General features: G+C 51.7%; 1 protein-coding gene and 2 long non-coding RNA genes across 3 annotated transcripts in view; 2 read left to right on the forward strand and 1 right to left on the reverse strand.

Annotated features, from left to right (window-relative positions):
• The window catches only part of PPP2R2C (protein phosphatase 2 regulatory subunit Bgamma), a 158,644-nt gene that overhangs the window by 15,579 nt on the left and 116,347 nt on the right, over window positions 1-26,718 (reverse strand). The window contains exons 6-7 of the mRNA XM_081496801.1: window positions 14,280-14,444; window positions 3,670-3,839 (exon numbers count right to left, since the gene is read on the reverse strand). Of these exons, the coding sequence (XP_081352927.1) occupies window positions 3,670-3,839; window positions 14,280-14,444 (335 nt within the window). The remainder of the gene's footprint in view (window positions 1-3,669; window positions 3,840-14,279; window positions 14,445-26,718) is intronic.
• On the forward strand, window positions 14,278-20,085 carry LOC145509075 (uncharacterized). The gene is made up of 3 exons (XR_014055857.1): window positions 14,278-14,418; window positions 17,345-17,552; window positions 17,676-20,085. It is a non-coding gene; the product is annotated as an uncharacterized LOC145509075 (long non-coding RNA).
• Window positions 24,588-26,312, forward strand: LOC145509014 (uncharacterized). Its single transcript, XR_014055801.1, has 3 exons — window positions 24,588-24,658; window positions 24,946-25,109; window positions 26,148-26,312. It is a non-coding gene; the product is annotated as an uncharacterized LOC145509014 (long non-coding RNA).

The raw sequence follows: 26,718 nt of genomic DNA on the forward strand, positions 1-26,718 counted from the left end.
TACAAGGATGGGCCAGAGACCCCTTAAGGCTGAGCACGGCTGAGCCCTGGTCATCCTTCTACCCTGCATCCTTCCTCTGGTATAAAGGCTACAAATGACCATGTTTTTCCTTATCTCTCACACCTACATTCAGCTTGTCCAGAATTCAAAGTGATCCGGAGCCAGTTCCTTCTCACCACATCGGTCCTACGCTGCCAGCCTGCTCCAAGCACCCGCACCCAGCTTATTGCAAAAGCCCTCCTGGTAATAGCTCTGTGTCCGCCCACGCTCCCCACGCCCCCCAGCCCCAGTCATTCTTACAGGCAGCGAAAGGGATTCCTTGGAAACTAAGCTGGACCATATCATGCCTCTACTCAAAACCCTCCAGGGCACACAAGTCCCCCTGGTCACCTCTCTGACCTCAGGCTTTTCTTCCCTCCCATAGGCTAACTCTGCTCCAGCCAGCTCCTCACCATTCCTTGCATGCACTAACCATGTTCCTGCCTCAGGGCCTTGGCACTTGCTGTTTCTGCCTCTGGGAACACCCTCCCTGCAGAAGGCTCATGCCCTTACTTCTCCTAGGCTTCAGTACCCCTGTTTCCTCTGCCTCAGTCTCTGGTTTATTTGTCATCCTTTGGGAAGCCTGTGATTATTTCACCTGTTTGTTTGCTTGGTTTCTGGCCATCTTCCCTGCTGGAATGGATGGCCCTCTGGCAAGATCCATTTGTCTTGTTCCCCAACAACTTCCCAGTGCGATGCAGAGGGCCTGGTACATCACAGGACCTCAATACAGTTTTAAAAAATAAACGAGTGGTATTAGAGGCAATGAGATGGTGTGGCTGGGCTCCCCAGGTGGGCCATTTGTCTGAAAGAAATAGCGGGGTCCCTCCCCCAGCCGTTCCCCTTTCTCCACTCTGCTTCCTTAAGAGCCCTTGGTGCCTCTCCTATGATGTGTGTCTGTGGCCGGGGGGTGTCCAGGCCCATGGCCACACCAAGCTCAGGTTCACTGTGTTCCTGTTGTCTGGGACCCTTGAGGGTGAGGCGGTGACTCCTCCCTCCCTCTGAGCCCAGGATCTATAGGGGCACAGAACACCGGCCCGGTGTAACGACTAAGATGAAATGGGATAAATGGTTCCTGACCTCATTCCCGGCCATTGATGCTCGTGTTCACCCTCCAGGTTTGCGTGTTTGTGTGTGCCCCATGCAGTCAAGGCAGCTTCACTGATGCTCTCATCCAAACACACGTTCTCTTGTCTCCTGCACACTGAGTGCCTCCTGCCCTCTGGTGGCAGGGTGAGGAAGGGTGTGGGCTCTGGTGTAAGGAAGATGTGAGCACCGATCTAAGGCCCGTTGCTTGCTACTCTACCACCACAGATATGCCATTTAACTCAGTCTTCTCCAAATAAAATGGGATAGAGAGAACACCATCCCCACCTCTCAGGGCATCTGGGAGGCTTAGAATAGGAAAGTGTGCCAAGGTCTTAGATCAATGCAGCACATGCCGAGGGCTGGCTGACTCAACACCCCTTTCTCCTTGCCCTCTTCAACCACAGAGGCCATAAAACTACTAATTTTCCCAGTCCGGTCATGGGCTCAGCTTAGCCAATGAGTTGTAAGAGGTCTTCTGAGGAGTGTTCTGGGAAAGCTTTTGTGTTCCTGATAAAATATGCCACAGATCCAACCAGCACAGCCTTTCACGTGTCCTCTTATTTCCTGCCTGGAAGGTTGGCATAGTTCCTGGAGTTGTGGCAGCCATTTTCCCACAATGAGGTATCACTCAGGAAGGTAGAAAACCAACATGCAAATGATGGGGAACTAAATCACCAAAGTAGCTGTTGGGACACTGAATGGGTCACGAAGCCACTCACTCTACTGGGACACTCCAGCTTCTTGTAAAGAGAGAAAAGCTCTTATCTATTCAGTACTGCAAGTCAGCCAAACACAAATCTACAATACACAATTTCCAGTGCATAACAACTGAAAATATTAGCTACTATGTTGGTTTTATGTAGCTATTACTAGTTTAGAATCAAGAGGTCAGTGGGGCCAGAAGCCAAGCAACCAGCTTTGGGCCTTGTCCTCAAGAGCAGTGATTCTCCTGCTTTATTGGGTCCTCATGTGCTTTGAGAATCTGAAGTCTCCAGACTCTTCCCCAACAAAATGCTCATATTCAACATTACATCTAGTTTCAGGGTCTGTGGCCCTTTGCTGACTCTAGGGACATGAAAGGCTGGTGGAGGGGCGGTGTTAAGGGGGTTGGAACAGTCATGTCCCTGGACAGGCTCTAGGAAGGCATCAGAATGGTCATCCCCACAGGCCTGAGCAGGGGTTATGTCATTCTTGTCCCAGTCTCTGACCCCTGCCACTCCTGAGGGTCAGAGGAGGAGCTGATCCATTCCTGGGTTGTGCTCTGGGAGCAGGAGGCCTGCCTGGGTCAGAACTGGAGGGAGTGGAAGGACCTCCGGTAAACATACCTGTGGCTGACAAAGGAGCCCTTTCATGTATCCATTGTCCTGAGGAAGCTGGGGGTGGGGGGCGGGGGGAGTGCACCAGAACCTCCCTTGACATCGTTGTGGGCATGGGGCTGCCAGGAGCACACGTGTCCAAGGTCAGACTCTGAGCCCCTGTCCTCCCCTCTCAGCTCTGTGCCCCTTCCCAGTGGGGCTCCTCCCCCTCCCTGGACATGCTGTACCCCAGGCCTTGGAGGGAGGACAGGGAAGGGGGCTGTAGGGCTTCCATCTGGGCTCCGAGTCTGTCACTGCCCAGCTGTGAGGCAGCTCCCCATATTGTCACCTCTCAGTATCCCAGGTTCCTTCCTGCCAAATGGGGCCCATGGTACCCTCTTCACAGGGGCAGTAAGGAATAGAGGTGACAAATGTATGTGGCACCCTGTGTGCACCTAATACTTGGTGACACTATAAGAATTTGGCTGGGTCTTCTGATGAGGGCTTTTCCCACTCTCATCTGCATGACCAATTCCTACAAGGCTCAGACAAATGTCACCTCCTCCAAGAAGCCTTCCAGATTGCCCCAGCTAGAAACATAACTGGAGCAGCTATAAAGCAGCTTTAAAACAGTCCTATATTTTTACCAAACTGTAACATCACATGAATTTTGTCTTCCATTTCCTCATATATATGGATGAATCATAACAGAAAAATAATAACCAACTTTCCAGGCAGGTGTCCCAGGCTTCATCCTATAGGCCTGGCTGAAAAAGCCTGCCCTGAGAATTTAGAAATGTACCAAGCTCCCATTTCACTACTGCATCAACCAGCTATGGATGCTCCCTGGGAGAGGGCAGTGCTTAGCCTGCCTTAATGGTAGGACTGCAGACACTGGCTCCAGGGGAGGGAAGCCGTTGTCTGTACCCTCAAATTGAGCCCAGTGTGAGGTTCATCTTTGTCTCCTGGGGCCTGAACTGAAGGCCTAGTCACAGCCCTGCCTCCGAGCAGGAGCCAGCAAGCAGAGGACCCGCAGTGCCGCGTGAGGCGAGGCTGAGCTTGCCCCTGGGCTGGGCTATGTGAGATAAGCTGCCTGATTTCTTGAGCCTCAGTGTCTTCACCTGCAAAATGGGCTGACGAAAGCCACTGATAGCTGGGAAAGCCCCTCTGTGCAAAAGCACAGGGAAGGGCTGGGGGTCTCCCACCCACAGAAGGGCTCCCAGGTTTTCCAGGTCGCGGCGCCCACCTGGTAGGTCTCTATGGGCCGCGCCTCCATGTTGAGGTCCCAGACCTTGACTGTGAGGTAATCGCGGGTGAGCATGTACCGGCCGCTGTGACTGAACTTCACGTCTGACACGGAGGAAATGATTTCTGAGAAGAAGGAGCGGTTACTGGGGTCCTCGGGCTCTTCAAATACTGTGGAGACAGAAACAACCAGGTCACTAGGCTGCTCCCACCTGTGAGGTTCAAACAACAGATGGCTCCGTTTCCACCCTGGGCTCATGCAGTCATTTAGTCATTCATCAAACCTATAACTAAATACTGGCAGGCACAGGCCCGAATTAACCCTTCAAGCAGGGGAAGAACTAGCTCTTGGAATAATATTTATGGAGCATTTATTCTGAGCCAGATTCTGTGCTGAACTTTCCTGAACATGACCTTATCTAATCCCCCAACACTTTGGCCACCTGATGTGAAGAGCTGACGCATTGGAAAAGGTCCTGATGCTGGGAAAGATTGAAGGCAGGAGGAGAAGGGGACGACAGAGGATGAGATGGTTGGATGGCATCACCAACTCGATGGACATGAGTTTGAGCAAGCTCTGGGAGCTGGTGATGGACAGGGAAGCCTGGTGTGCTGCAGTCCATGGGGTCGCAAAGAGTTGGACACAACGGAGCGACCTAACTGAACTAACTGAACTGAATCCCCTAATAAAAATGTCAGGTCTGTACCATTAATATTCCCATCTTATAGCCAAAGGAACTGAGGCATGAATGGTTAAAAGCCATGCGGGAGGTCTGAGAGCTGGAAGTGGTGGAGTAGCGGTGCTCATTGTGCTGCTCTCTGCTGCCTTCTGCTGGCGATTCTGAACTCCAGGACCGTGAGGCATCCGGGCATCCTCGAAGACGCGGGACCACGCTCTGGACCAGGGAGGGGCACTCTCTGCGGTTCTAACTGGCTCAGGGGCCTCTGTTCCTGTTGTACTGGGCACACATGGCCGAATCCCACTCTGAGGTGTGTTGTTTGGCTGCCACGGGGGTTGCAGCAAAATCAGATCTCGCCGCCACAGGTACAACCTGTGAGTCCCGTTGGCCTCCCACCTCCCATTACTGCAGGCCCGCTGCTCCACACAGGACGCTGCTTTCCTGGCCCCTGAAGGCGGCAGCTTCCTGCCCCTACCAGACATCCCAGAGCAGGGTCCCCAAGCAGTGTCCCCTCCCTGCCGCACAGAGGTCCCTGTGCAGCGGGACGAGCTCTTCCAGGCTCCCGTCTGTTGCTGCCTGTCCCACCAGTTTGCCGACCAACACCCTCACTGGCCAATCAGACCCTATAGTGGCCCTGGTCTTGCAGCAGGATGGATGTTACGGTCCCTGATGACCAATTAGGACCTGGGCCATGGATGGCCCTGGGCTCCGGGAAGAGAATGGGGTGGTGGGTGGGCAGCCATATCCAGCCAGTCTAGAAGGACTCAAACATTTGACGACCTGTCCAGCTGTCCCCACGGGGCACCAACTGAGTGACCGTCCTGCCTGCTGGCCTGCTATGAGCCTCCAGGCTTCAAACAGGGAGCACAAAGCTGACCATGTGTCCCCAGAGGCTCATCGAAGTGCCCCACCTACTGGTGCCTCCTCTATGGGGACGTCCCATATGCCACTTGCCAGATCCATCCTAGCCCCTTATACCTCATCTGGGAACCCAGTTTCCCACTTGTCCAAGGTCGACACTGCTCTTGCCTTTCCCAGAAATACAGCTCCTGCTAAGATTCCTCTCTGCAGGGTGGCAGGGAACATTTCAAAGCCAATCTGATGGTCTCACGTGCTCACGTCTTCAGGCATGCATTCGTTCTTCTCTCAGTTAGCCAGTCCATGCTGACCGCCCACCATAGCCAGGCACTGTTTGAGGGCCTGGGATGCTGCACTGAGCAAGGCCCTCACTCTGCTGGGGCCCCCATTCTCCTCCCAGAGACAGACAGTATAGCTCAGTGACATGCAATACTGCAGGGGCAGCGGTGAGTGCTGGGAAGAAAGACAAAGCAAGTGAGGAGAAAGGGAGAATGAGGGGCTGGTGATTTGGATGGATGGGGCCTCTATGGGAGAGAACATCTGAGCAGAGATGTGAATGAAGTCAGATACCAGGGAGGAGAACTCCAGGCAGCATTCATATCATGTGCAAAGGCCCTGGGGCAGCAATGAGCTGAAGGCCATGGAGATTGACAAAGGTGTGAGCCAGGAACTGTAAATCAGGGGAAGGGCATCATCCTGTGGGTAATGGGAGGACACAGCAGGGCTTGGAGAGAGGGCGGGCAAGGTGAGCTGTGGGTTTCTCCAGATTTCTGCTCCCTGTGGTGGTGAGGAGACCTCCTGGTGGGTCACTTTTAGCTTCTAAAACCTCTGAATTCTGATTGGTCATCTCACATAATTGTGTTTTGTACCTGGTAATACTAATTACACTGACACCTTTATTTTTGCAGATATCAACATTCATAATGTTTATTTGTTAAGCCCCAAATTAAATCTACAACATTTCCCTTTTCTTTCAGATGCCTGGAGTAAAGGAAAAAAAATTCAATACTTGATTTCCTACTTAAACTAAAGCAGTGAGAGTCTGTATCGTCTTTAAATGAACAGGGATATGGACCTAATATTTTGGGGAAATGGGGCAGAGAGATTGAAAGAAGATGTACCCCAAACTCTCAGCAGGGACCTGGGTGGCGCCCTGCACTTCCCCCAGTATGTGGCAGGAATTCTTTCTCGATTGAATCAGCATCTCTGTTGCTAAGGGTCAGACAGAAGGTAAGATATAAAAGCATAGAGAGTAATATTGAAACATATACATTGGGCTTCCCAGGTGGTGCTAGTGGTAAAGGACCCGTCTGCCAATGCAGGAGACATAAAAGACTCAGGTTTGATCCCTGGGTCGAGAAGATCCCCTGGAGAAGGAAATGGCAACCCACTCCAGTATTCTTGCCTGGAGAATCCCCTGGACAGAGGAGCCTGGTGGGACTCTTAGGGTCTCAAAGAGTCAGACACAACTGAGGTGACTTAGCATGTACACTACCATACGCAAAATAGATAGCCAGCGGAAGTTTGCTGTGTGATGCAAGGAACCCAAAGCCAGTGCTCTGTGACAACCTAGAGGGGTGGGATGGGGAGGCAGGTGAGAGAGAGGTTTTAAGAGGGAGGACATGTGTATGTATGCCTGTGGCTTGCTCATGTTGATGTATGACAGGAACCATTACAATATTGTAAAGTAATTATCCTCCAGTTAAAAATAAAATTAAAAATTAAAAAATACAGAAAAAGCATAAAGTGGGGTCTGTCTCTTGCACCCGGACTTTGTACCCCTTGCCTGCCTCAGTGGTTCCCTCCGGCCTCCACCCAAACCACTAGGTCTGGTCCAGCTCACTGCACTCTGCATCTTACAGAGCTCCCAGCAGGCCTTGTGGGAGTTCGGTAGACCTACAGGGGCCAGAATCACAGAGCAGCATCTGTACTGGATGTCACAGAGCCATGGCTGTGTCTTCTGCCAGTTTTAAGGAGCAGGAAGCCACAAAGGTCAAAGGCTGAGAGGATAATCGTATCCATAGTTGAAAACAGAAGTGCCCAACAGCCATGGCAACCTCAGTTCTGGCTGTCCGTGGGCATTTCTGATGGTTTCTTTTAAGCACAAAAGCACCAGAACTGAAAAAGATTAGTGGGAAGGGATATTAACAAGCCTGAAAAAAGTTATACGTAGAAGTTCTCAGCTTTCTTTTCAAACATTTCTATGACATTGTTTTGTTGCTGTTATTTTAATGTGTTTTTAAAATTCATTTTTATTGGAGTACAGTTGCTTTACAATGTTGTGTGAGTTTCTGCTGTACAGCAAAGTGAATCAGCTACACGTATACATATATCCCCTCTCTTTTGGATTTCCTTCCCATTTACGTCACCACAGAGCACTGAGTACAGTTGAAATTTTCAATACAACTATTTTTTGTTGTTGTTGAAAGACTGCAGAATCTTCTGTATCAATCCCCACCCTCGCCCCCACAGCCTGAACATCCCTGGGGCATTAATAAGAGACAAGGGGATCTCCCTTGTGATTGACAGAATCACTAAGGACATTTCATAGTAATTATTGCCTTCTTTAAACTGCCAGGAGTTTAAAGAAGCACATCCCAGAGCATGGCGGGCTCCATCCCACCTTCTCTCCCCTGCCCTGATTAATTTAAAGTTGGGAGGCCCTGGAACAGCAGACACCCATGCCTTATCTTTTTTTAAAAACTAATTTTGCATAATGAAGGCTCCTGTGGCCCTAGCTGGTTCCCTGACAACCACGCCCTCCTCTCTGGGTGTCGTCTTTGTCACACATGGGGAAGGGGTGAGCAGCCCCCTCCCTGTCATGCTTGCCTGAGTGGGGAAAGGGACCCTGGGGGGGTTCTGAAGCACTTGGGATGCAAGAAAAGGGAAGTGAAACCTGAGGTGGAGCACACAACTCGGGTGTGTCCTTCTTCTGCTTAAAGCCCTCCATGGCTCCCAGTGCCCACAGGTCCAGGGTTTAAGCTCCTACGTGTAGCCGACAAGCTCCTTCCTGATTGGGCCCTGCTGCTCCAGCCTCCTCAACCCAAATTCCCCTCCTGCAGCCACACGCCGATCCCCTTTCCCACCAGGGTCCCAGGGCCTTGAATAGGGTGAGGCAAGCAGACCCCGAGAGCAGGCGCCACATGGAACAGCTCACTCTTGCTGTCACCTGAAATGAATGTCTCCTTCCATGGCACGACTTAGGCATCTCACTCGCCTTATCCTAGCCCTTGCCCTGCCATATACCAGGCAGCGGAGCGGAGCCATGCCCTGTGTGACTTCAGGCAAGCCCCTTGACCTCTCTGAGCGCAAGTTTCCTCACCCTGCACCATTGTCTCCTGGAGGGCAAGCATGGTGAGACCTCCAGAGGTAACACCTGGAAGCTCCTGGCCCAGTGAGGCGCTTGAGTAACTGCTCAATAAAAGAGTTGTTTTTCCTATTGTTTTTGCTCCTTTTTTCTTTCCTACCTGTCTTTCCTACCAACTCCTGTACATCCTTCAGAACCCCAACTCAAATATCCTGTTCTCTGTGCAGTTTGTCCAGCTGTTCGCCAAAGAAATCAAATGCTCCCCCTTGTTGCCTGCACAGCCCAGGGGTGCCCTCTTGTATGGCATCAGTGAGGATATCATTGAGGATAACCTGGTCACCCCGTGGGGCTGTGAGCTCTTGTCAGCCTGTGGATGGTCTTCTCTGGGCATGGATGGGGAGGTTGGGGGTTAACTGAGTAGGCAGAACTGACCAAGTGGGACTGGGAGGAAGGGAGATTCAGGGCTGATAGAAGAATGGCCCTGGCTTGAGCCACATGCTCAGGGACAATGGTGCAGGGCAGTGAGACCCTGGAAAGAAACACAGACAGACAGAAGTGGGTCTGTGGGTCTGCAGAGGTGGACAGCCCAGGAGGAGACCGGCCTGAAGGAACGGATGGGTCCTGCCCGGTCCGTGCTCCTGGCTGCCCTAGCAACGGTCCCTCCTCTGCTCTGATGTTACGAAAACATCCACTTGAAAGCTGAACACATGTGTCCAGGTGAGTCCCCACCTTGGGCTCCAGGATTAGCAAAGGGGTGGGCCATGGATCCTGTTACAACACAGCCAGGCCAAAGCGCCCCGTGGTCCCCGTGCTTTCAGAGTAAACCCAGAGCACCCCACAAAGGTCTGTAAAGCTCTCTTCACGTGGATCCTCCTCTCTCCATGCACATCTGACCTCACCCCCCACCTTCCCTGACTCCATTCCTGCCACATGGGCCTCAGGATCCAGCTACAGGGCCTTTGCACTGGCTGTGCCCTCGGCTGGGAGCTCTGCCCTGACTCGTCCCCAGACATCAGGAGCCTCCCCAGCAGAGGGAGGGCTGGGTCTGGTCTTTCCACCCCAGATCCATTAGCAGCGGTGAGCTCTGAGAATCTACCCCATCCAGCCCCTTTAAATGAACCTGGTTCACCCCTAACTCCCATGAGCGTTCTTTGTTCTTAAGGTTTCTGTGAAGAGTAAGTGAGAAAGAGCACAGGCTGATAGGCATGAGACTTGTGGAGCCTCTAATAGGCTCTGCTTAGCTGTGTGACCTTAGGGGAATGTCTTAACCTCTCTGGGCCTCTGTGTGATAAACAGTTAACAGCCCCCAAAGATGGCCACATCCTCATCCCTGTGACCTGTTCGTATGTTACCAAACATGACAAAAGGCTTTGCATATGTAAGTTTAGGATCTCGAGCTACAGAGATTATCCTGGACTTTCTCAGGTGGGCCGGCCCACTGGTAATCATAAGAGGAAAGAAGGACAGTCAAAGGCAGAAGAAGAGACAACAGGAGGGAAGTGGGGGTTGAAGTGACGCATTTTGAAGACAGAAGGGGCCACGAGCCAATGATCATAGGTGACCTCTAGAAGCTGGAAAAGATAAAGAGACCGATTCTCCCCTGAAGCCTCTGGAAGGAATGCAGGCCTGACAACACTGAATTTTGGACCTCTGCCCTCTAGGACTGTCAAAGAATATATTCTTGTTGTTTTAAGCCACTGAGTTCATGGCAATTCATTACAGCAGCCACGGGAAACCAATACACTCGGTTTCCTCATTTATAAAATGAATAATTGAGGACTTGCATCATAGCGCAGCTCTCAGGACTTAATGGGAGAAGGCAACGGCACCCCACTCCAGTACGCTTGCCTGGAAAATCTCATGGACAGAGGAGCCTGGTGGGCTGCAGTCCATGGGGTTGCTACGAGTCGGACACAACTGAGCGACTTCACTTTCACTTTTCACTTTCATGCATTGGAGAAGGAAATGGCAACCCACTCCGGTATTCTTGCCTGGAGAATCCCAGGGACGGGGGAGCCTGGTGGGCTGCTGTCTATGGGGTCGCACGGAGTCGGACACGACTGAAGTGACTTAGCAGCAGCAGCAGGACTTAATGAGATGTAAACTTTGGGCAGCACCTGGTGTGTAGCAAGCCCTGGACCAACGTCATCTGTGGTTCCTGCTTCACCCAGTACTGGGCTGGCACAGAGTAGGGGGCCCACCAGGGGGAGCGACTGTCATTACCGCCTATTCTAGGGAATCTTCATGTCTCTTGGCATGGCCCTTCCTTTTGGCAGACTCTGTGCTGTGAAAAGCAGAAGTGACTGTCTATTTTGAGGATTCAAGCACAGTTGTTTCCATGGTTACGCTGTCATTATGACTAGCAGACAAAAGACCCAGCTTTCTAGTGCTTTGGAGAAGGACAGAAATCTGTGGGTTGGGCAGCAGCCTGTGCCCCTTGGCTCTGCCCCTGACAATCAGGAGGGGCCTGGGGAAGCCACTGTTTCTCTGAGCCTCGGTTTCCTCATCTGCCCAATGACAGAAGTCAACACATGATCCACTTGTGATCTGGGACGCCCTTCCTTCAGTGAACAGAAAATCACAGTCTTACCCATTGGGAAAATGATGCCTGGACCATTCATCTCTGGGATGTCACTATCAGCCATCCCCTGAGTTCTGGGTACTAACTGGGTAAATGGGTAGAAGTGAGGTGTAGAGAACAGGTCCTAGCCTCCAAGTCTCTTTAAAACAAGATCTGGCTCCAATAACAGCCATTTGTTCTGATTAAAAATAACAACCTAATTGGCAATCGTCTGCTTGCTTAATTTCTCAGGAGAACTAAGAACAAATGCCATCTGGAGAATGCAGACAGTAGGGCAGGTATTTCCTCTACTCACGACTTGTGGCAAATGAGATGAAGAAAGGAAAACAGAAGCTGCAAAGTATTGTGCAGAGGCTGGTGAACAATCCTGTCACTGGCATTAATGAGAAAGTTTCTGGGCAGAATATTGAGTTTGCGAATGAAAAGAAAATTCTAGATAAATTTAAAACATGACATTTTTGACACAAAATTAACTCCCTTAGAAAACCCGTATAAACCAATAATCAAAAAGGATCTACATGTGAGTTTTACTGAGACTTCAAGGAGCAGATATATTATACTAACTGTTCTAGGGGAAAAAAGAGAGAAAGAGGCCAGCTCATTTTACAAGAGAACAATCCTCTTAATAAAACTGGACAAAGATTGCAGGCAAAGGAAATTAAAGGCCAACTTCATCTCTGATCATTTATGCCTAAAGCAGAATTTTTGCATCCATGCAAAAAGGTCCTCAGCAAGGAAATTTCCTGCCCTCAGTGTCACCAGGCACAGAAAAAGCCTCTAGGGGTCAGGACGGTGCTATATCCCTCCCTTCATACCTTGGCCCTGTCAAAGCCTTCCAGAACCTGCTGAAGAGGCAGAATCTTTTGTGGCCCTAATGAATGCTCACTGCAGCCCCCGGAGAGGGGGGTGAGAAATTCAATGGAGCTGAGTCACTGAAATAAAGTTACAGCTCTTGCACTTCACTTTGTGGGCTGAGTCACATGCAAATCTACACCACCAGGCGTGTGACAACGACGTGCCCGGAATCTCTGTGTGCGTGCCTGGGCTCGGGAAACGGATGAGTGATGGCTGTCCTGTGGGCGGCTGCTTGTTCAGATCCCAGGGAACCAGCTGATACAGTTCCAGAAGCCAAGAGGGTCTCTGACTCCCACATCCAGCCCACGGAGACCATCATTCAAGCAGCGTGGGGTTCACAAAACCATCTCTATTCTCCTTAAATTCCTTCCTTCCTGAACCCACATTCAGAAACAATTTTTGGGCGTATTTCTTTCCATGATTTTCTGTTTCCATTCTTTTGGTGAAGTAGTCATTATCCTGCTTTTCGCCCCCATAGAATCTTCCAGCATAATCATTTCCCCATGTCATTAAATCCCTCCTAAGTCAGTTTTTTAAATGTCTGAACAATATTCTATTACACAGATGGCATCATCCGGCCACACAGGTGCCTTCCCATCTTGGAGCCTTTGCTCCTGCTGTGTCCTTCTTCTAGAAGATTCTGCATGGTGCACCCCCTCAGTGCCTCAGAGAGACTGTTCCACTGTAACTGCCTCAAGCAGTGCAGCTGACATGACCTTCCCTGCACTCTGCTTTTCTGGCGGCTGTTTATACCACTCACCACCTCTCAGTATCATATTGCCTAGTTAGGAGTTTACTGTCAGTCCATTGGTTCCTGCTGCGCCCCAGGGACAGTGTCTAGGGCATGCTGGCCTGCCGTGTGACACATGAGTGCCCTGGTGGCCCCGGCTCCACCCAGAGAGGCAGATCTGCCCTCCCCACCCTGAGTGCCAACAGCTCAGCCCTCAGAAGGCTTGGTGCCCAGGGAGGCGTCTTTCCCAGGACCACGCATGAGCTCCGCTGGAGGAGCCCTGGGGCTTGTGGATGGCGGTCAGTGGCTCCGGTACTAAGTACAGACCCAGACAGCAGACATCCTGCCTGGCTGTGAATGTGAGGAAGGCTGGGAGAGTGTGTGCAGTGTGGATGAACCTGGAGAAGGGTGACGGGGTGAGACAAGGGGACAGAACTCAGCCAAGGAGGGAGAAGGAGCTGGCGGCTACAGAGAGTCCCGAGTCTGAGTCCCTGGGAGCTGGGGCAGCACCGTCCTCTCTGGCTGCCTAGGGAAACCAGGCCCCCCGGGGAAGAGAGTAACTCTGTCCCTCCCAACAGCCCTCTGCCTCCTTCCCCGAGACACTGATAAAGCCCTCCAGTAGCCACTGGTCACCACTCATTCATTGTTTCTCCGTTCACTCATTCAACATTTCCAGACGCTGCTGGAGGCACTGGGATGGATACAGAGACGAACTAGATTCCCCGCCCACCTGACCAGGGCCACGTCTGCTTCCGTCCCACTGTTACTCCTGCAAGGTCATCCAGGGAGGAGGTAGTGGGCTGACCCCCTGCCTTCAGGTGCCTCTGGGGAGCACCGCGTTAGTGGACAGCCGCCAGCTCAATCCCAGCACCAGGCAGCCCAGACTGGGGGTGAGGAGCACCAGTCAAGGTATCCCAGGGTCCCAGGTTCAAGTCCCACCCTGCCACTTTTCAGTGTGAGTGACCTTGGGCCCCTCTCTGGAGCCCGTTTTGCCTCTGTGCAGGGCTCTGGGACAGCTCATGTGACAAGGAGATGAGCTAATGCCGGTAGACAGCACGGCTGGGTGCCTGGTTCAGTGTCCAGTGTGAGCTGTTCTGTAGTGGTTAGTTATCATATGAAGTTCCCTTGGACCTCGTCCACCCCTGAATCCCCTGACACCTCTGTGGCAACCCCGAGGCTGCTCTGTGGGGGGTTCCATTATGTAGTGACCTAGCCTGCTTGGGGAGGCGGAGCAGCACAGAAAGTTCTGCACTGTGTCTAATCATGAGCAGAAAGCTTTGGGGGTTCTGGGAGGTACAGAAGAGGGACCTGACCCAATGTGGGGATCAAGGAAGGCTTCCTGGAGGAGGTGACAGTTGAGTATGGTGCCTCCTTGGCTTCCAGTGCCCAGCTCACTCCCTGGCCCTCATCTCTGCTGGGACTTGGGGTGGGGACAGTGGGTGGCAGGACCGGGTGTCCCCTGCCAGCAGCACTAAAGAAGCACTGAGTCCACCCCCCAACCCAGCCCATTCAGAACACCCCCATGCCCCGCCCACCCCACCCCAGGAGGCCCCGCCCACATCCATGGCGGGCTGGGGCGCTGGCGGGCATGCGCACTTACGTTTGGAGTGCTTGTCGCACAGGGCGGCGGCACGCATGTCACAGAGGCGCAGGGAGCCCTTGCTGCTGCTGTAGACGAAGAGGTTGCAGTGATGCGGGTGGAACTCGGACGCGGTGATCACCTCCGTGAGATCCTCCATGTTAGCTGGTTTAATGTCCACGATGTCTGGGCGGTCGGGTCAAGGAAGGGGCGGCAAAGGGAGGGTGTCCTCACGGCTCTGCCTTCCCCCGCTCGGAGACCCTGGGGTAACCCAGACACCTCTCCTGGGCACACCCGCCTACCCCGAGTCTGAGCTGTCTCTCCATTGCCGAGACTCTTGGACAAATAGCTGACCCCAGAGTCCCCAGGCTGCAGACCTGCCTGTCAAACACGCCTTGTGGGTGCCCATCCACTGTCTACATAAGGCGGGACCTCTGCCTCCTTCCTGACTGGTACCCTCTCTCCAGCCGGTGCCCATCAGCTGCCCAGCCCCCACACAGGGCAACCCGTGAGGCGTCTCCCCTCTGCCCCGCCTCTTCCACTTGCCAATCAGAAGGCCAGGAGCCTTTATTGAGTGCAGGGCTATGGACACAATAGGTGAAGAACTTCAGTTCTTTCCCATCACTCTGTGTATTGTGTATGATCTGAGTGGACTGGTATGGGTTGGCTCCCCTCCACAGCCCCTGGACCCAGGCCCTTCAGCCCACAGCATCAAGACTCTGCTCTGGGGAAGAGGTCCTCTGCCCTTCTGGACTTTCAGCTCTGACCTGCGTCTTCCATTCCCACTCACATCACCATGAGGGATGAGCATAAGGCACTAGATGTGCCAGTAGAGGACTCCAGACTCAAATACGGGGAATGCTGGATATAGCTCTGTCATCTCTGCAGGGCTGGGTGGTGTGGAGAGGAAGGGATTGTGTCTGCTGCCATGACAAGGCGAAACCGAGCCTGGGGATGGAGCAGACAGCCCCAAAGACAGAGTGGATAGAGAGAGAGATCTGGCAGTGTCTTTAGAATCCTAGATCAGGATCCACCTGAAGCCTTGACCCCTGGATGGTTAAATATGTGAGCCAATAAATCCATTTTCTGTTTTGTTGTTGTTCAGTCACTCAGTCGTGTCCAACTCTTTGCGACCCCTGGACTGCAGCACACCAGGCTTCCCTGTCCTTCACCATCTCCTGGAGCTTGCTCAAACTCATGTCCATTGAGTCAGTGATGCCATCCAACCATCTCTTCCTCTGTTGTCCCCTTCTCCTCCTGCCTTCAGTCTTTCCCAGCATCAGGATCTTTTCCAGTGAGTCAGCTCTTCACATCAGGTAGCCAAAGTATTGCAGCTTAAGTTTCAGCATCAGTCTTTGCAATGAATACTTAGGAATGATTTCCTTTAGGATTGACTGGTTGGATCTCCTTGCAGTCCAAGGGACTCTCAAGAGTCTTCTCCAACACCACAGTTCAAAAGCATCAGTTCTTCGGCAGTCAGCCTTTTTATGGTCCAACTCTCACATCCATACATGACCACTGGAAAAACCATAGCCTTGACTGTACGGACCTTTGTCAGCAAAGTAATGTCTCTGCTTTTTAATATGCTGTCTAGGTTTGTCATAGCTTTGTTATTATAGGCCTACACAATGGCCTGCCTCAGGGAGCCCTGTCTGGCCCCCTCCGCCTGACCCTTGGGCTAGGGTGCCTTTGTTTGGCTCACAGGGAGATAGCCTGGCCCTGCTTACCTGTGAAGGGCTGTAAGGAAGTGAAACTAGCATTTTCTGTTTAGGGCCAAGAATTTTGTTGCTTGGAAAGGAAGTATCCTTGGCTGATAGGCTGGAGCCCAGAGAGAGTAAACAACCAGTCCATGGTGACTCAGCAGTAAGTGGTGAGCCTGGATTCCTGTCCATCCCCCATTGCCTACAACAGCAAATTGGAACCCCTGGATATAGCATCCAAGGCCTAGCATACCCTGGCCTCTTTCTATCTTTCCTGCTTCAGATCTTGTTAGTCTCTGTGCCCTGAAGGCACTTTCCTGTCAGACAGCAAAACCCTTGGTCTCTGTTCTCCCCAGCCCTGTGGGAACTCTGCAGCCCCTTCTGAAAAGCCCTCTGAAAAGCCCCCTCTGAAAAGCCCCCTCCTCCCTCTTCTTTGCATGTGGGCTCTGGATTCAGAGAATTCCAGTTCTGCCACCTCCTGGCTGCGTGATCCTGGGTGAGTTTCTCAGCTCCCGATGCCTCAGTTTCCTCATCTGTAAAATGGGCTAACAGTTCTAACCTCATAGATTTGCTGTAAAGATGAGAGGAGGCAAAGCCCTTGACAACTGCCTGACACATAGTCCGTTGCTCTTATTATTTTTATTATCTGGAAAATACCAATTGAAACTCTGAGATTCATCTGCTGTCAGCCCTGCCTCTTCCATCTGCCCCAGGCTGCTTCCTCTCTGAGTAAGAAAGAGGTATTTTCCGACTTCTGTAAACAGCAGAGTTTATAAAACATCAGAAAACATGGTTGAATCTGTTGCAGTCAGAGGCACCAAGGAGGGTCTCTGTGCAAATGCTCAAATCTTGCCTGCTAGACGCACACCATTAACCGGAAACTTAGAATCACATCAAAACAGAGGGAAAAAAGGAGGCATGCTGTCAGTGCCTGGATTGGTTTCCCAGGAAACTGTGGTTTCTGGTTCAATAAGAAGCAGAGGTTAAATCGTGAAAAAGTGAGACTGAAGTTTCAGAGAGAAAAAGAGCCAAGACATCTAGGATGCGAATTCCACCAACATCAACCTGCAGCCCTGTCCTTGCAGGTCTGAGCTCCCATTGATGACTTTCCACGGGACTGTGCCTCCTCCCAACCACTTTAATTCCCTACTGAACTTTAGGTGATGTCTGGAGAAAAAGTGCTGTTGTTTATGAAATGTCATGCACATCAGTACAGCACCTGTCAGACGTTCTGTAAACAGGGACCAGATTCTCCTGCAGGACCCGGGACAAAAAAGCTAGAGAGGGGCTGGAAGAAACAAATACAGTCCTCAGGGCACGCAGGTTGGGTTCGAGTCCTGGTTGTGTCAGTTGTCAAGGGACATGGGTTTTCATCGTGTTTCCCAGGGTTACACCCTCCTCGGGAAGTGAAGACGTTTGCCTTGCAGGTGGTCCTCTGAGCATCACAGGGAGACCTGTCCCGCCACCCGAGGGGACTCAGGTCATCATGACTTGTTGCTTTTGTCAATGAATGGAGCACAGAAGTGACAAGTGACGCGTGTCACTTCCAGGCCGAAGCTCTGAGAGCCAGCACATGCTGTGCTGTGAGCCTAAGGTGACCTGCGGGGGACTCGTAGCGTGAGGGGGCTGCTGTCATTTCTGAGACTTTCTGATTGTTAATTGAGGGTCACCTGACCCCCTTGATTGAATCAGCATCCAAATTCTCTCTCCTTTCCAGATTTTCTGGATGTTCTAGAACCGAGCTCAACAGAGAAGGAGCAGAAATATGATGTCTGAAGTCTCTGGCTCGTGGATACTGAAGCTGGGGTTTATGAAACACTTTCTGACCTGGGAGGCTGTGGACCCTGGTGGCCAGAGAGAAGGCAGTGTGGTATGTTGAAGTCTCCTCTCCCAGGTTCCCAGATCCTGGCCCCAGACTCACACAGGGGCCAAGGCTAAGCAAAGGAGTGTGGCCTTTTGCTTGATCACAGAGTCCCTGCTTCCCGCTTTCTGTTTCCCGTGACCCACCTCTCTCTAACAGCCCTTCTGACAGCCTCATGACAACCAGGTTCAGCTTTGGCCAGCCTTCTGAAGACACTCACTAGAACTTTGACCAAGGCCATGATGGCTTGAGTCCACACGGCTTGATCAGGTCTGCAGGCTCTACAGTGAACATGCCTGAGCCAGAGCTACCCAGAGCCAGCTGAAGGGGAACCCACATGGACCGGGGTCCTATGGGCTGAGGAGGCTGAGTCCCTGATGCCTGCATCCCACCAACAGCCCTGCACCACAGCTTTTATGACTCATGCATCACTCCGGGAATCTCTTGTTGTTTCAAACAAAGGCCAGGATGCAGTGGGTGCTGGGGAAAGATGATGTGAAGCACAGGACCTATTTCCACGTGATGCTGATGGAGGAAGACAAGAACACGGTCACAGCCAACCTATGCCTCTGAATCCCATGGTCCACAGCCACCCCCGCCACCTCGGACAGCACAGTGTCCTTCAGGGCGTGGCCATCCAGTTGGGTCCACCATCACCTGCTCTCAGGATGGCTTCTCCACTGCCTCTAGCTCCGCTCAAGGACAAGGCTCTCCTTGTGGGTGTCCAGCTCCTCGCTGGCCATCGGGTGTGTGAGGGGTGAATGACTGAGCAGGTCTGTCCCTGCTAAATCTGTGTGGTCACATCACTGAGCAGATGCCTGGAGATGGACTCCTGACTAGGGAAGTAGGTGGGGAAAAGCATGTGTGTGTGTGCTTAGTCACTCAGCCGTGTCTGACTCTGTGACCCCATGGACTGTAGCCCACCAGGCTCCTCTGTCCGTGGGATTCTCCAGGCAGGAATACTGGAGGGGTCTGCCACTTTCCGCCTCCAGGGGATCTTCCCAACCCAGGGATTGAACCTGCATCTCTTTTGTCTCCTGCCCTGCAGGTGGATTCTTTAGCACTGTGCCACCTGGGAAGCCCTGGGGAGGCCTCTATATCTCTGTAATTAACGTCCCAAACAGAGACCACAAACACTCCTTTGGGACTCCCACCTGAGTGGCCACATGCCTGTGGACTTTGAGACACTCGACCGTCCACGGTGGCCTTGACATTGGCAAGACCAGTGTTGGGTTGGAAGTTGGGGGTCTTGGGCCAGGTGTCTGGGTCCTAGCTCTCTCTGGAATGTTCAGTTCCATATACAAAAATCATTTCCATCCATAAACCTAGTTTTCCCCTATTTGCAAAATGAGACGTTGATTATGACCCTGGAACGCCATTTCATTTTGAGGATTAACCCCTAAGGTCCTGCCCCCAGCCCCATTTTGGAATCAGCTGCAAGAATCCCACGTGTAGGCAGTGCTTTTTCCGCAGCAGGACTGACCTCTCTTGGGAAGATGTATAATTAGACTCATTTACGAGACCCCCTCCCCCTGGCAAAGCTGGATGAATTATTCATGTTCTGTTTTTCCATTTAATTGTACTCCAAGTGCCTGATGGCTTTTGTTTCACTTTCAATCACACTTTGGCAGCTAAAAATGATTTTTCCCTACAAGGAAAGTTTGTCAGACACAGGTAGGGGGAGAGAGGAGCAGGTCACGCAGCGAGAATAAGGGCAGAAGGTAGACTAGTTCTGGTCCCCACCCTTTGGCTGAGGGCAAGGTAATTCTCTCCAGTGCAGTAAGTTGAATGGTTCCCCACCCCCCACCAATACATATCCATGTCCCAACCCCCAGAGATTGTGAATGTGAACTTATTTGGAAAAAGGGTCTTTGTACATATGATCAAGTTCAGGATCTCAAGATGGGGGGGGGGGTCTTCCTAGATTACCTGGGTGGGCCCTAAATCTGATCACAAGTTCCTTACAAGAGACACAGAAGGAGAAGCAGACACACCCCGAGGAGAAGGCCATCTCAGAGGCAGAGGCTGGAGCGATGCCTGGGGCTGCAGGAGCTGGGAGAAGCATGGAAGGACCCTCCCCAGGAGCCTTCAGAGGAACACAGCCCTGACAACACCTTAATTTTGCAAACTTCAGACCTCTGGAACTGTGAGACAATAGATTTTTATTGTTTTAAACCAAATGGTCTGTGAACAGTTATGCCATCTGTAGGAAACTCAGACACCCAGGTTGCTTCCTGGAAGCTGGGAAATAAAGACATGGGCATCATGCCGGGACCATAGACATCTTCCTCAACATCCATTCCAGACCGCTTCTTTCCCTGCAGGTCCGTTTTGGCAGCTCCAGCCCTGAAATGCTGAGCCAGTAATCAGGGCAGGTTTGGAATCCCCTGCCCCGCTCCTTCCTTCATCACATCCAGCCTGCCTCCAAGTCCTGGCTCCTCCATTTGGAGGTCCCTTTGCTCTGGCCCTCAACCCAGGCTGCCTCTGCCCCAGGGGGCCTCCCTGCTCCTGATCAGCCCCCCAGCCTCAGCCAGAGTGAGCTTCCTAAAATGGGGCTGGGTTCCCCCCTGCTGCACTGCCCTGCTCCATAGGTGCCCTTCTCCTCCTGCCCCCAGCCACAAGAGAAGGCCTTCTTTCTAGGCTGCAAACATTGGCTGACCGTTTTCACTCATCTGAGTGCAGGCAAAATCATTTATACCCCAGACTTCAGTTTATACTAACTTGGTACCCATGCCCACCTGAGATGCCCTGTGGCCTGGCTCCAAGCAGATGGCATCACATCTGTGTCTGTTGTATCCTCTCCACCTGTAGGTGAGATGCCCCCTCTTGTAGATGAGGAAACAGGGGCTCAGCAAGGAGAAGTCGCTTGTTCAGGACCAGGCAGAGGGCGGCCAGCTGGGGAGAGCAATAGAATTGAGCTCCAGAACCTACAATATGCAATATGCTGTGACTGGGGAGACATGGAAGAATGGGGTGAGAACAACCTGACAGCCTGGGGCTGAATCCAGGCTCCGTCTGCTTGCCAGCTGTGTGTACAAGTCTCTAGACCTCTCTGTGCTTCACTTTCCCCAAGTTCAAAATGACAATGGTATACCTTACCCTCGTCCTCTGTCCATGGGATTTCAGAGGCCAGAAGACTGGAGTGGGTTGCCATTTCCTTCTCCAGGGGATCTTCCCAACCCAGGGACTGAAACTTCTCCTGCATTGCAGGCAGATTCTTTACTGACTGAGCCACCAGAGAAGCCCCTAAACCATCACCACCACACCTTACCTCCTAGGGAAGTGTGTATGCTTAGTTGTTCAGTCATGTCCGACTCTCTGTGGTCCTGTGGTCTGTAGTCTGCCACGATCCTCTGTCCATGGAATTTTCCAGGCAAGAATACTGGAGTGGGTTGCCATTTCCTACTCCAGGGGATCGCCCTGACAGGGATTGAACCCGCATCTCCTGCATCTCCTGCATCGGCAGGTGGATTCTTTAACACTGAGCCACCACGGAAGCCAGTTATTCAGTTACAAGATTTCTTATGATAAATCATTGTTTCTCCCTGTAAATCCTTAGTCTACCTCTTATAATTAAGATGATGCACATGATATGCTGAGGACAGGGCCTGGTGTGGAGTAGGTGAGCTAGCAAGAAGGAACATGGCATAACCCTGCAGGCAACTGTGGAACTGGCTGCCAGGGAGCCTGGATTCCATGCTCAAATCTGTCTTTAATCCATGTGGAGACTCTCTTGGGCCAGTCACTCAGCTTCTCTGGACCAGTGTGGGCGGAGGCTCCAGGAGCAGGAGAGGAAAGGCCCAGTCATGGGAGTGTGGGCGGGTGGGCAGGAGGGGGCCTGGGAAATTGGCGCTGCTTCTAGCAGCTGCCTGGCTCCAGCCCCTTTTCCTTCGGTGCTTGTGTGAACAAACACAAGTGCAACCCTCCAGGCCAGGGTCAGCAGACAATTTCTGTAAAGGGCCAGAGAGGAAATATTTCAGGCTTGGCAGGCGACAAGATCTCCTCCTGCTACCCAACTCTGCTTCTGTGATGCAAAAACAGCCACAGATAATATGTAAATGAATGGGCATGGCAGTGTGCCCATCAAGCTTTATAAAATTCTTGCACCCACCTCTCCCCGCTGGGCTACTCTTTGCTGACCCTGGGATTTAGAAGAGGAGTTGCAATCTTGCTGTTGTAACAGAAGCCTCCCTTAACTGCCAGTTTGTAAAATGCCTGGAGGTGAGTAAAGCTCAGAAACAAGGGTTTATTCCATCCCAGAGTGAAGTCTGTGGTTCTTCTCACCAAGGACACAGGAATGTAATTCAGGTGGGTCTTCTGCAGAATTCATCAAGTTTGCAGAGATTTTTGTAGAAACGCCTTCATCTCTTGCTGCCAAGGGCATCTCCTGATGTCCTGAAACCCGCGGGTGGACACACTCACCTGGCACCATGGCCGATCACTGGTCTGTGTGGGATCTCACTTGGAGGGTCCTGAAACATCGGAGAGAAGGTGGCTGTGCTTCTGTGGCCCTCGCTTCTCTGAGCTGCGGCTCTCTGAACCTCAGTCTCCCTTACCCGTCCCAGGATCACAGGCACAAGTGCTGTCATTCATTCCCCCGGGCAGATCTCCGCTCACCATAAAATGAGTCTGGCACGTGAAATGAATAAATGTCATTGGTTCATTTCAGGGAGGAGCTCCAATGAGAAATGGGTATGGAAAGCACTCCATGGACACCCAGGAATCACACAAGTATCAACTAATGTTGTGAAGGGCTTTAGTGGCTATGCTGTGACAAATGACTCTGAAGATACAGCAAGTAACTAAGCCTGGAGACACTGTCAGACACTTGGAGAGTTGGTGAGGGCAGTCCCCTGCAGGCCAGGCACCTGGGCATCCCTGCAGAAAGGGACAACCCACCCTCCAATCCCATGAAGTAGGAGAGGGAAGCAAGGGCAGGGAGGTGACTGGCCCAGGACCAGAGGTAGAAGCAGAGCAAGGATAAATCTTGGCTTCCTAACTTCCAGCCTTCTTAACTGTTGCTCCCACTGCCCGCTCTGTTCCAGAGTGATTGTATCTCCACGTACCATGGAGTTCTCCCATGGGGTCAGCACCCCCAAAGACCCTGCTGTTGGGGCTTGCTGGACTGGCTGCGTCCTGGGCAAGCTGGATGTTGAGAGTGGGCAAGGGGTCCATGATGAGAAAGATGTAGCTTTGGGCTCCACTGACTGAACACAGCAAAGTGTGGTTTATCCAGATGTCCTCGTAGAAGCATGCTCTCAGGAAGGGGAGGCTGTTAACATGGTTATCAAGCAGGAGTAAGGATGGAGGCAGCTCTGCCAAGGGTCACACCACAAGAGGCCTCTCACACACGCTCCCCAAGGATGCGTAGAGGGGCCTGGAAGGCCTCCTGCATGTGGAGGCAGTCTCACTGGGGCATGGCCAGCAAAGCTGCTTTTTTTCAGCAAATTTTCTCCAAAAGATGACCTGGCTACAAGCATGAGGTAAGGGCATTCCACTAACCAAGCGAGATTCTATAGGAGCTTCCTGGCAACCTGTGCCTCTGTATCAGTTTGCTCGGGTCGCCATAGTGAAATGAGTGACTTAAACAATAGAAAATTATCCTCTCACGGTGTGGAGGCTAGAAGTCCTAGATTAAGGTGTTGGCAGGTTGGTTCCTTCTGAGGCCTCTGTCCTGGGCTTGTGGATAGCTGTCTTCGCCCTGTGTCCTCACGTGATCATCCCCTCTGTGTGTGTCTGGGTGCTAGTCTCCTCCTCTTATAAATACACCAGTCACATTGGATGGGGACCCACCCTAGTGACCTCATTTTACCTTAATCACCTCTTTAAAGACCCATTTCTAGATATAGTCATATCCTGAGGTACTGGGGGATATAACTTCAATATACAGCTTTTTTGGGGGGTTGGGACAAAATTCAGCCCATAACAGCCTCCTTCTCTTCTCTGCTCAGAATCTTATGAACTGTGATGGAGCAATCTCACTCTGAGAAAATGCTGGGGCCATGAAAGAGGAGCCATTCTGAGTAATTGCTCACTGCGCAAGCTCACTGAAACCCTGGAGTGTTTTCTCTGTGTGATGAGCAGTTTGCGCACCTCTACCACAGGCCAGCTTATGTGATTCCCAAATGCTTAGACATGCAAGAAAGCTCTGATTTCTCAGTCACAAAAACCAGGGCTGGACAGTCTGGGCCCCTTCAAACAACAGCTATGTGACCTCAGGAAAACTTCTCAGCCTCTCTGTGACCTGCTTGTTTGCAAAACTCTGTAGAATGAGTGGATACCATCTGCTTTGCAGGGAGGTAGTGAAGTTTTAAGGAGATGACATCTCCTTCATCAAGGAGATAAGGACCTAGCACATGGCTGGTACTTTGAGCAACAATTAAAGGTAGCTAGAATCAGTGGAGTTCTCTTCCTCTGAAACAGACTTGAAATTATGCCGGTTGCCAATGGTATAATGTTCATTGCACCCTAGAAGGACAGGGGGGGTTCGCGCTGGGTTACATGCCTGGGTTTGCATCCAACTCAGGGTTGGGAGGGGAAACCCAAGGTGGGACACAGCTAGGATGCACAGCTAGGTGGCTCCCTTCCATGGCACCAAGAAGGGGCAAACCAGATCCTGTCTCAACCTTTCAGGGCTCCTAGCCCACCGGTGAAACCAGATACTAGCCCCATGATGGATGCTCCAGGAGACACATAAAGGGCACCTGTGATGAGATAACAAGGCCCTGAGCTGGTCTGGAGAGTCAGGGAAAGGTCCTCTGAGGCAAAGGCATTCAGCTGAGGCCAGAGTGTGAGTAGGAGTTATCCAGGCAGAGGGTCGGGCTGGCAGAAATGTTCCGGTAAGGGGGAAGAATGAGGGTGAAGAGTTGAGAGAGGGCAGGTTGCTTGAGCCCTAAGAGGGAGAGAGAGAAGGTGGGTGACAGGGTTCTAGCCTGGGGTCAAAGTGGAGGTTAATCAGGAGTGTGTTACACAAGTGCCACGGAGGCCTTTCAGGAAGGGACAGGAAACACCATAGAGTTGTATGTCCCACCACCCAGAGGAAATGTTAGGAACATCATACAGCTGCCAATGCCCATGCATCTGGTCACCTATGTAATGAATTAATCCCCACTTTGTCCTGCAACAGTGTGAAAAGCACCTTAGGATCTAAAACAAGAGCCTGAAACGACTGCATGGGTGGAGATGGAAAGGCAATCTGAGTGACCAGGGCCAGGAGGAGCCATGGGCAAGTGCCTCCACTTCTCATAACTCATCTTCACAGCTGCATAATGGAATGACAGCACCACCTAGGTGAGCTGCCATGAGGATTAAGGGTAGCAAGTGCAGTGTATTCAGCTCAGTGACTGCAAGAAAAATGTGCAATGACATGGCTGTCATGGGGATTGTTAATATCATGACTGAGAAGCAGTGTGGCGTGATGGTGACATGCACAGTTCTGTGTCCAGATGCCCCAAGTCTGAATCCCACCCACTTGCCAGCTGAGTGACTCTGGGTAGATTGCTTAACCTTTCTGTGGCTTAGTTGATGTTGTTCAGTGGCTAAGTCATGTCTGACTCTGCAACCCCACGGACTGTAGCCCACCAGGCTCCTCTGTCCATGGCAATTACCTCCCCTGCAAAGGGGGGATGTTAATCATGCTTACTCCACAGTGATGTGGGAGAATTAAGTAGGTGAATATGTGCACGGTGATTGAGCGCTGCCTGGCACAGAGTAAGTGCTCAGTAAGAGGTGAAGGTGGTGTGGGAGGTGGTGAGGGTGATAATAGGAGGCAGCACTGGCTTTGGAGTCAGCACCATGGACAGCGTGCATGCACCCTCCACTAGGGTGGAAACTGACAAACCCCTTGGCCTTGCTGAGCCCCCAAAGCAGTGATGCTGATAACAGTTTAACAGTGTGCTTTCTGGGTGGAAAGCCAATCTAGGGGATTCAGACTCAAGGCATTTCTGAGTAGACACACCCCACTTTCCTTATCTGTGGGAGTATGAGAAGAGGCAGCCTTTAAGGTTCTTGACAGTGGTCATGGGCTGGTGTGGATCCTGCCTACAGCACATCAGACTCTATATTCACCAGCCATTCTGCTATCACAGCCCCCAGCACAGGAGGCACACCCTATTGAATGGAAGAGAAAATCAAGGCTCAGAAAGCCTGAGTGACAGGCAGTGTCACTGGGCAAGGGAGTGTTGAGGCAGGGTTGAACCCTAGGCTTTAGGGTTTCAGCATGGGGAGGGGCCTTGGTCGGTCCCTTCCTTGGCTCTCTGTGCAGAGAACATGCCCAGCCTACAGGTGGCTGGGTGCTGACTAAGAATTTGGATTTGCTTCGCCATCCAGCCGAGCTTCAGCACCTGCTCCATACATGAGAATTAGAAATTTGTTCCAAGCTGTGGCTTGGTGTGGTGCCAGCTTCCACTGTAAGAGATCGCTCATGGGGGAGAAAAATCAACTGAACCATCTATACAAGTCTCTGGGTGCTAAAAATAAAGCTGGGGTCCGTCAGCTGAGGCCTCCTGTGCAATCTGTTACCTCTAAGATGTTTCAGACTCAAGAAAAATCACCCAGCACTGCCTAACAGCCTCAAAATGTTGGTATTAAAGGACATGAGAGGTTGTTTAAACAGATGTGGTGATGGCACTGGGGAAAGGGGGCTTCAACTATCCCAGAAGATGAGGGATTTTATGAAAAGCAGCCTTAAGTATTTGAGGAGCCACGGTCTAAGGGGAAAAATAATACCAGCCAACTGCCAGACCCCTTTATGCGAACGATGACCCCTTTATTCCTTACAAATACCACATGATAAGGAATTTGGCCCATTTTACAATAGCTGAAATTGATGGCAAAGGAGATAAGGCAACGAATCTGAGCCCAATTCTGCCAGACCCCAGAGCCCAGCTGCTTCTCTTTA

Source organism: Giraffa tippelskirchi, chromosome 1, assembly GCF_054371585.1.
Source record: "Giraffa tippelskirchi isolate mGirTip1 chromosome 1, T2T-mGirTip1v1.2.pri, whole genome shotgun sequence".
Lineage (NCBI taxonomy): Eukaryota > Metazoa > Chordata > Mammalia > Artiodactyla > Giraffidae > Giraffa > Giraffa tippelskirchi.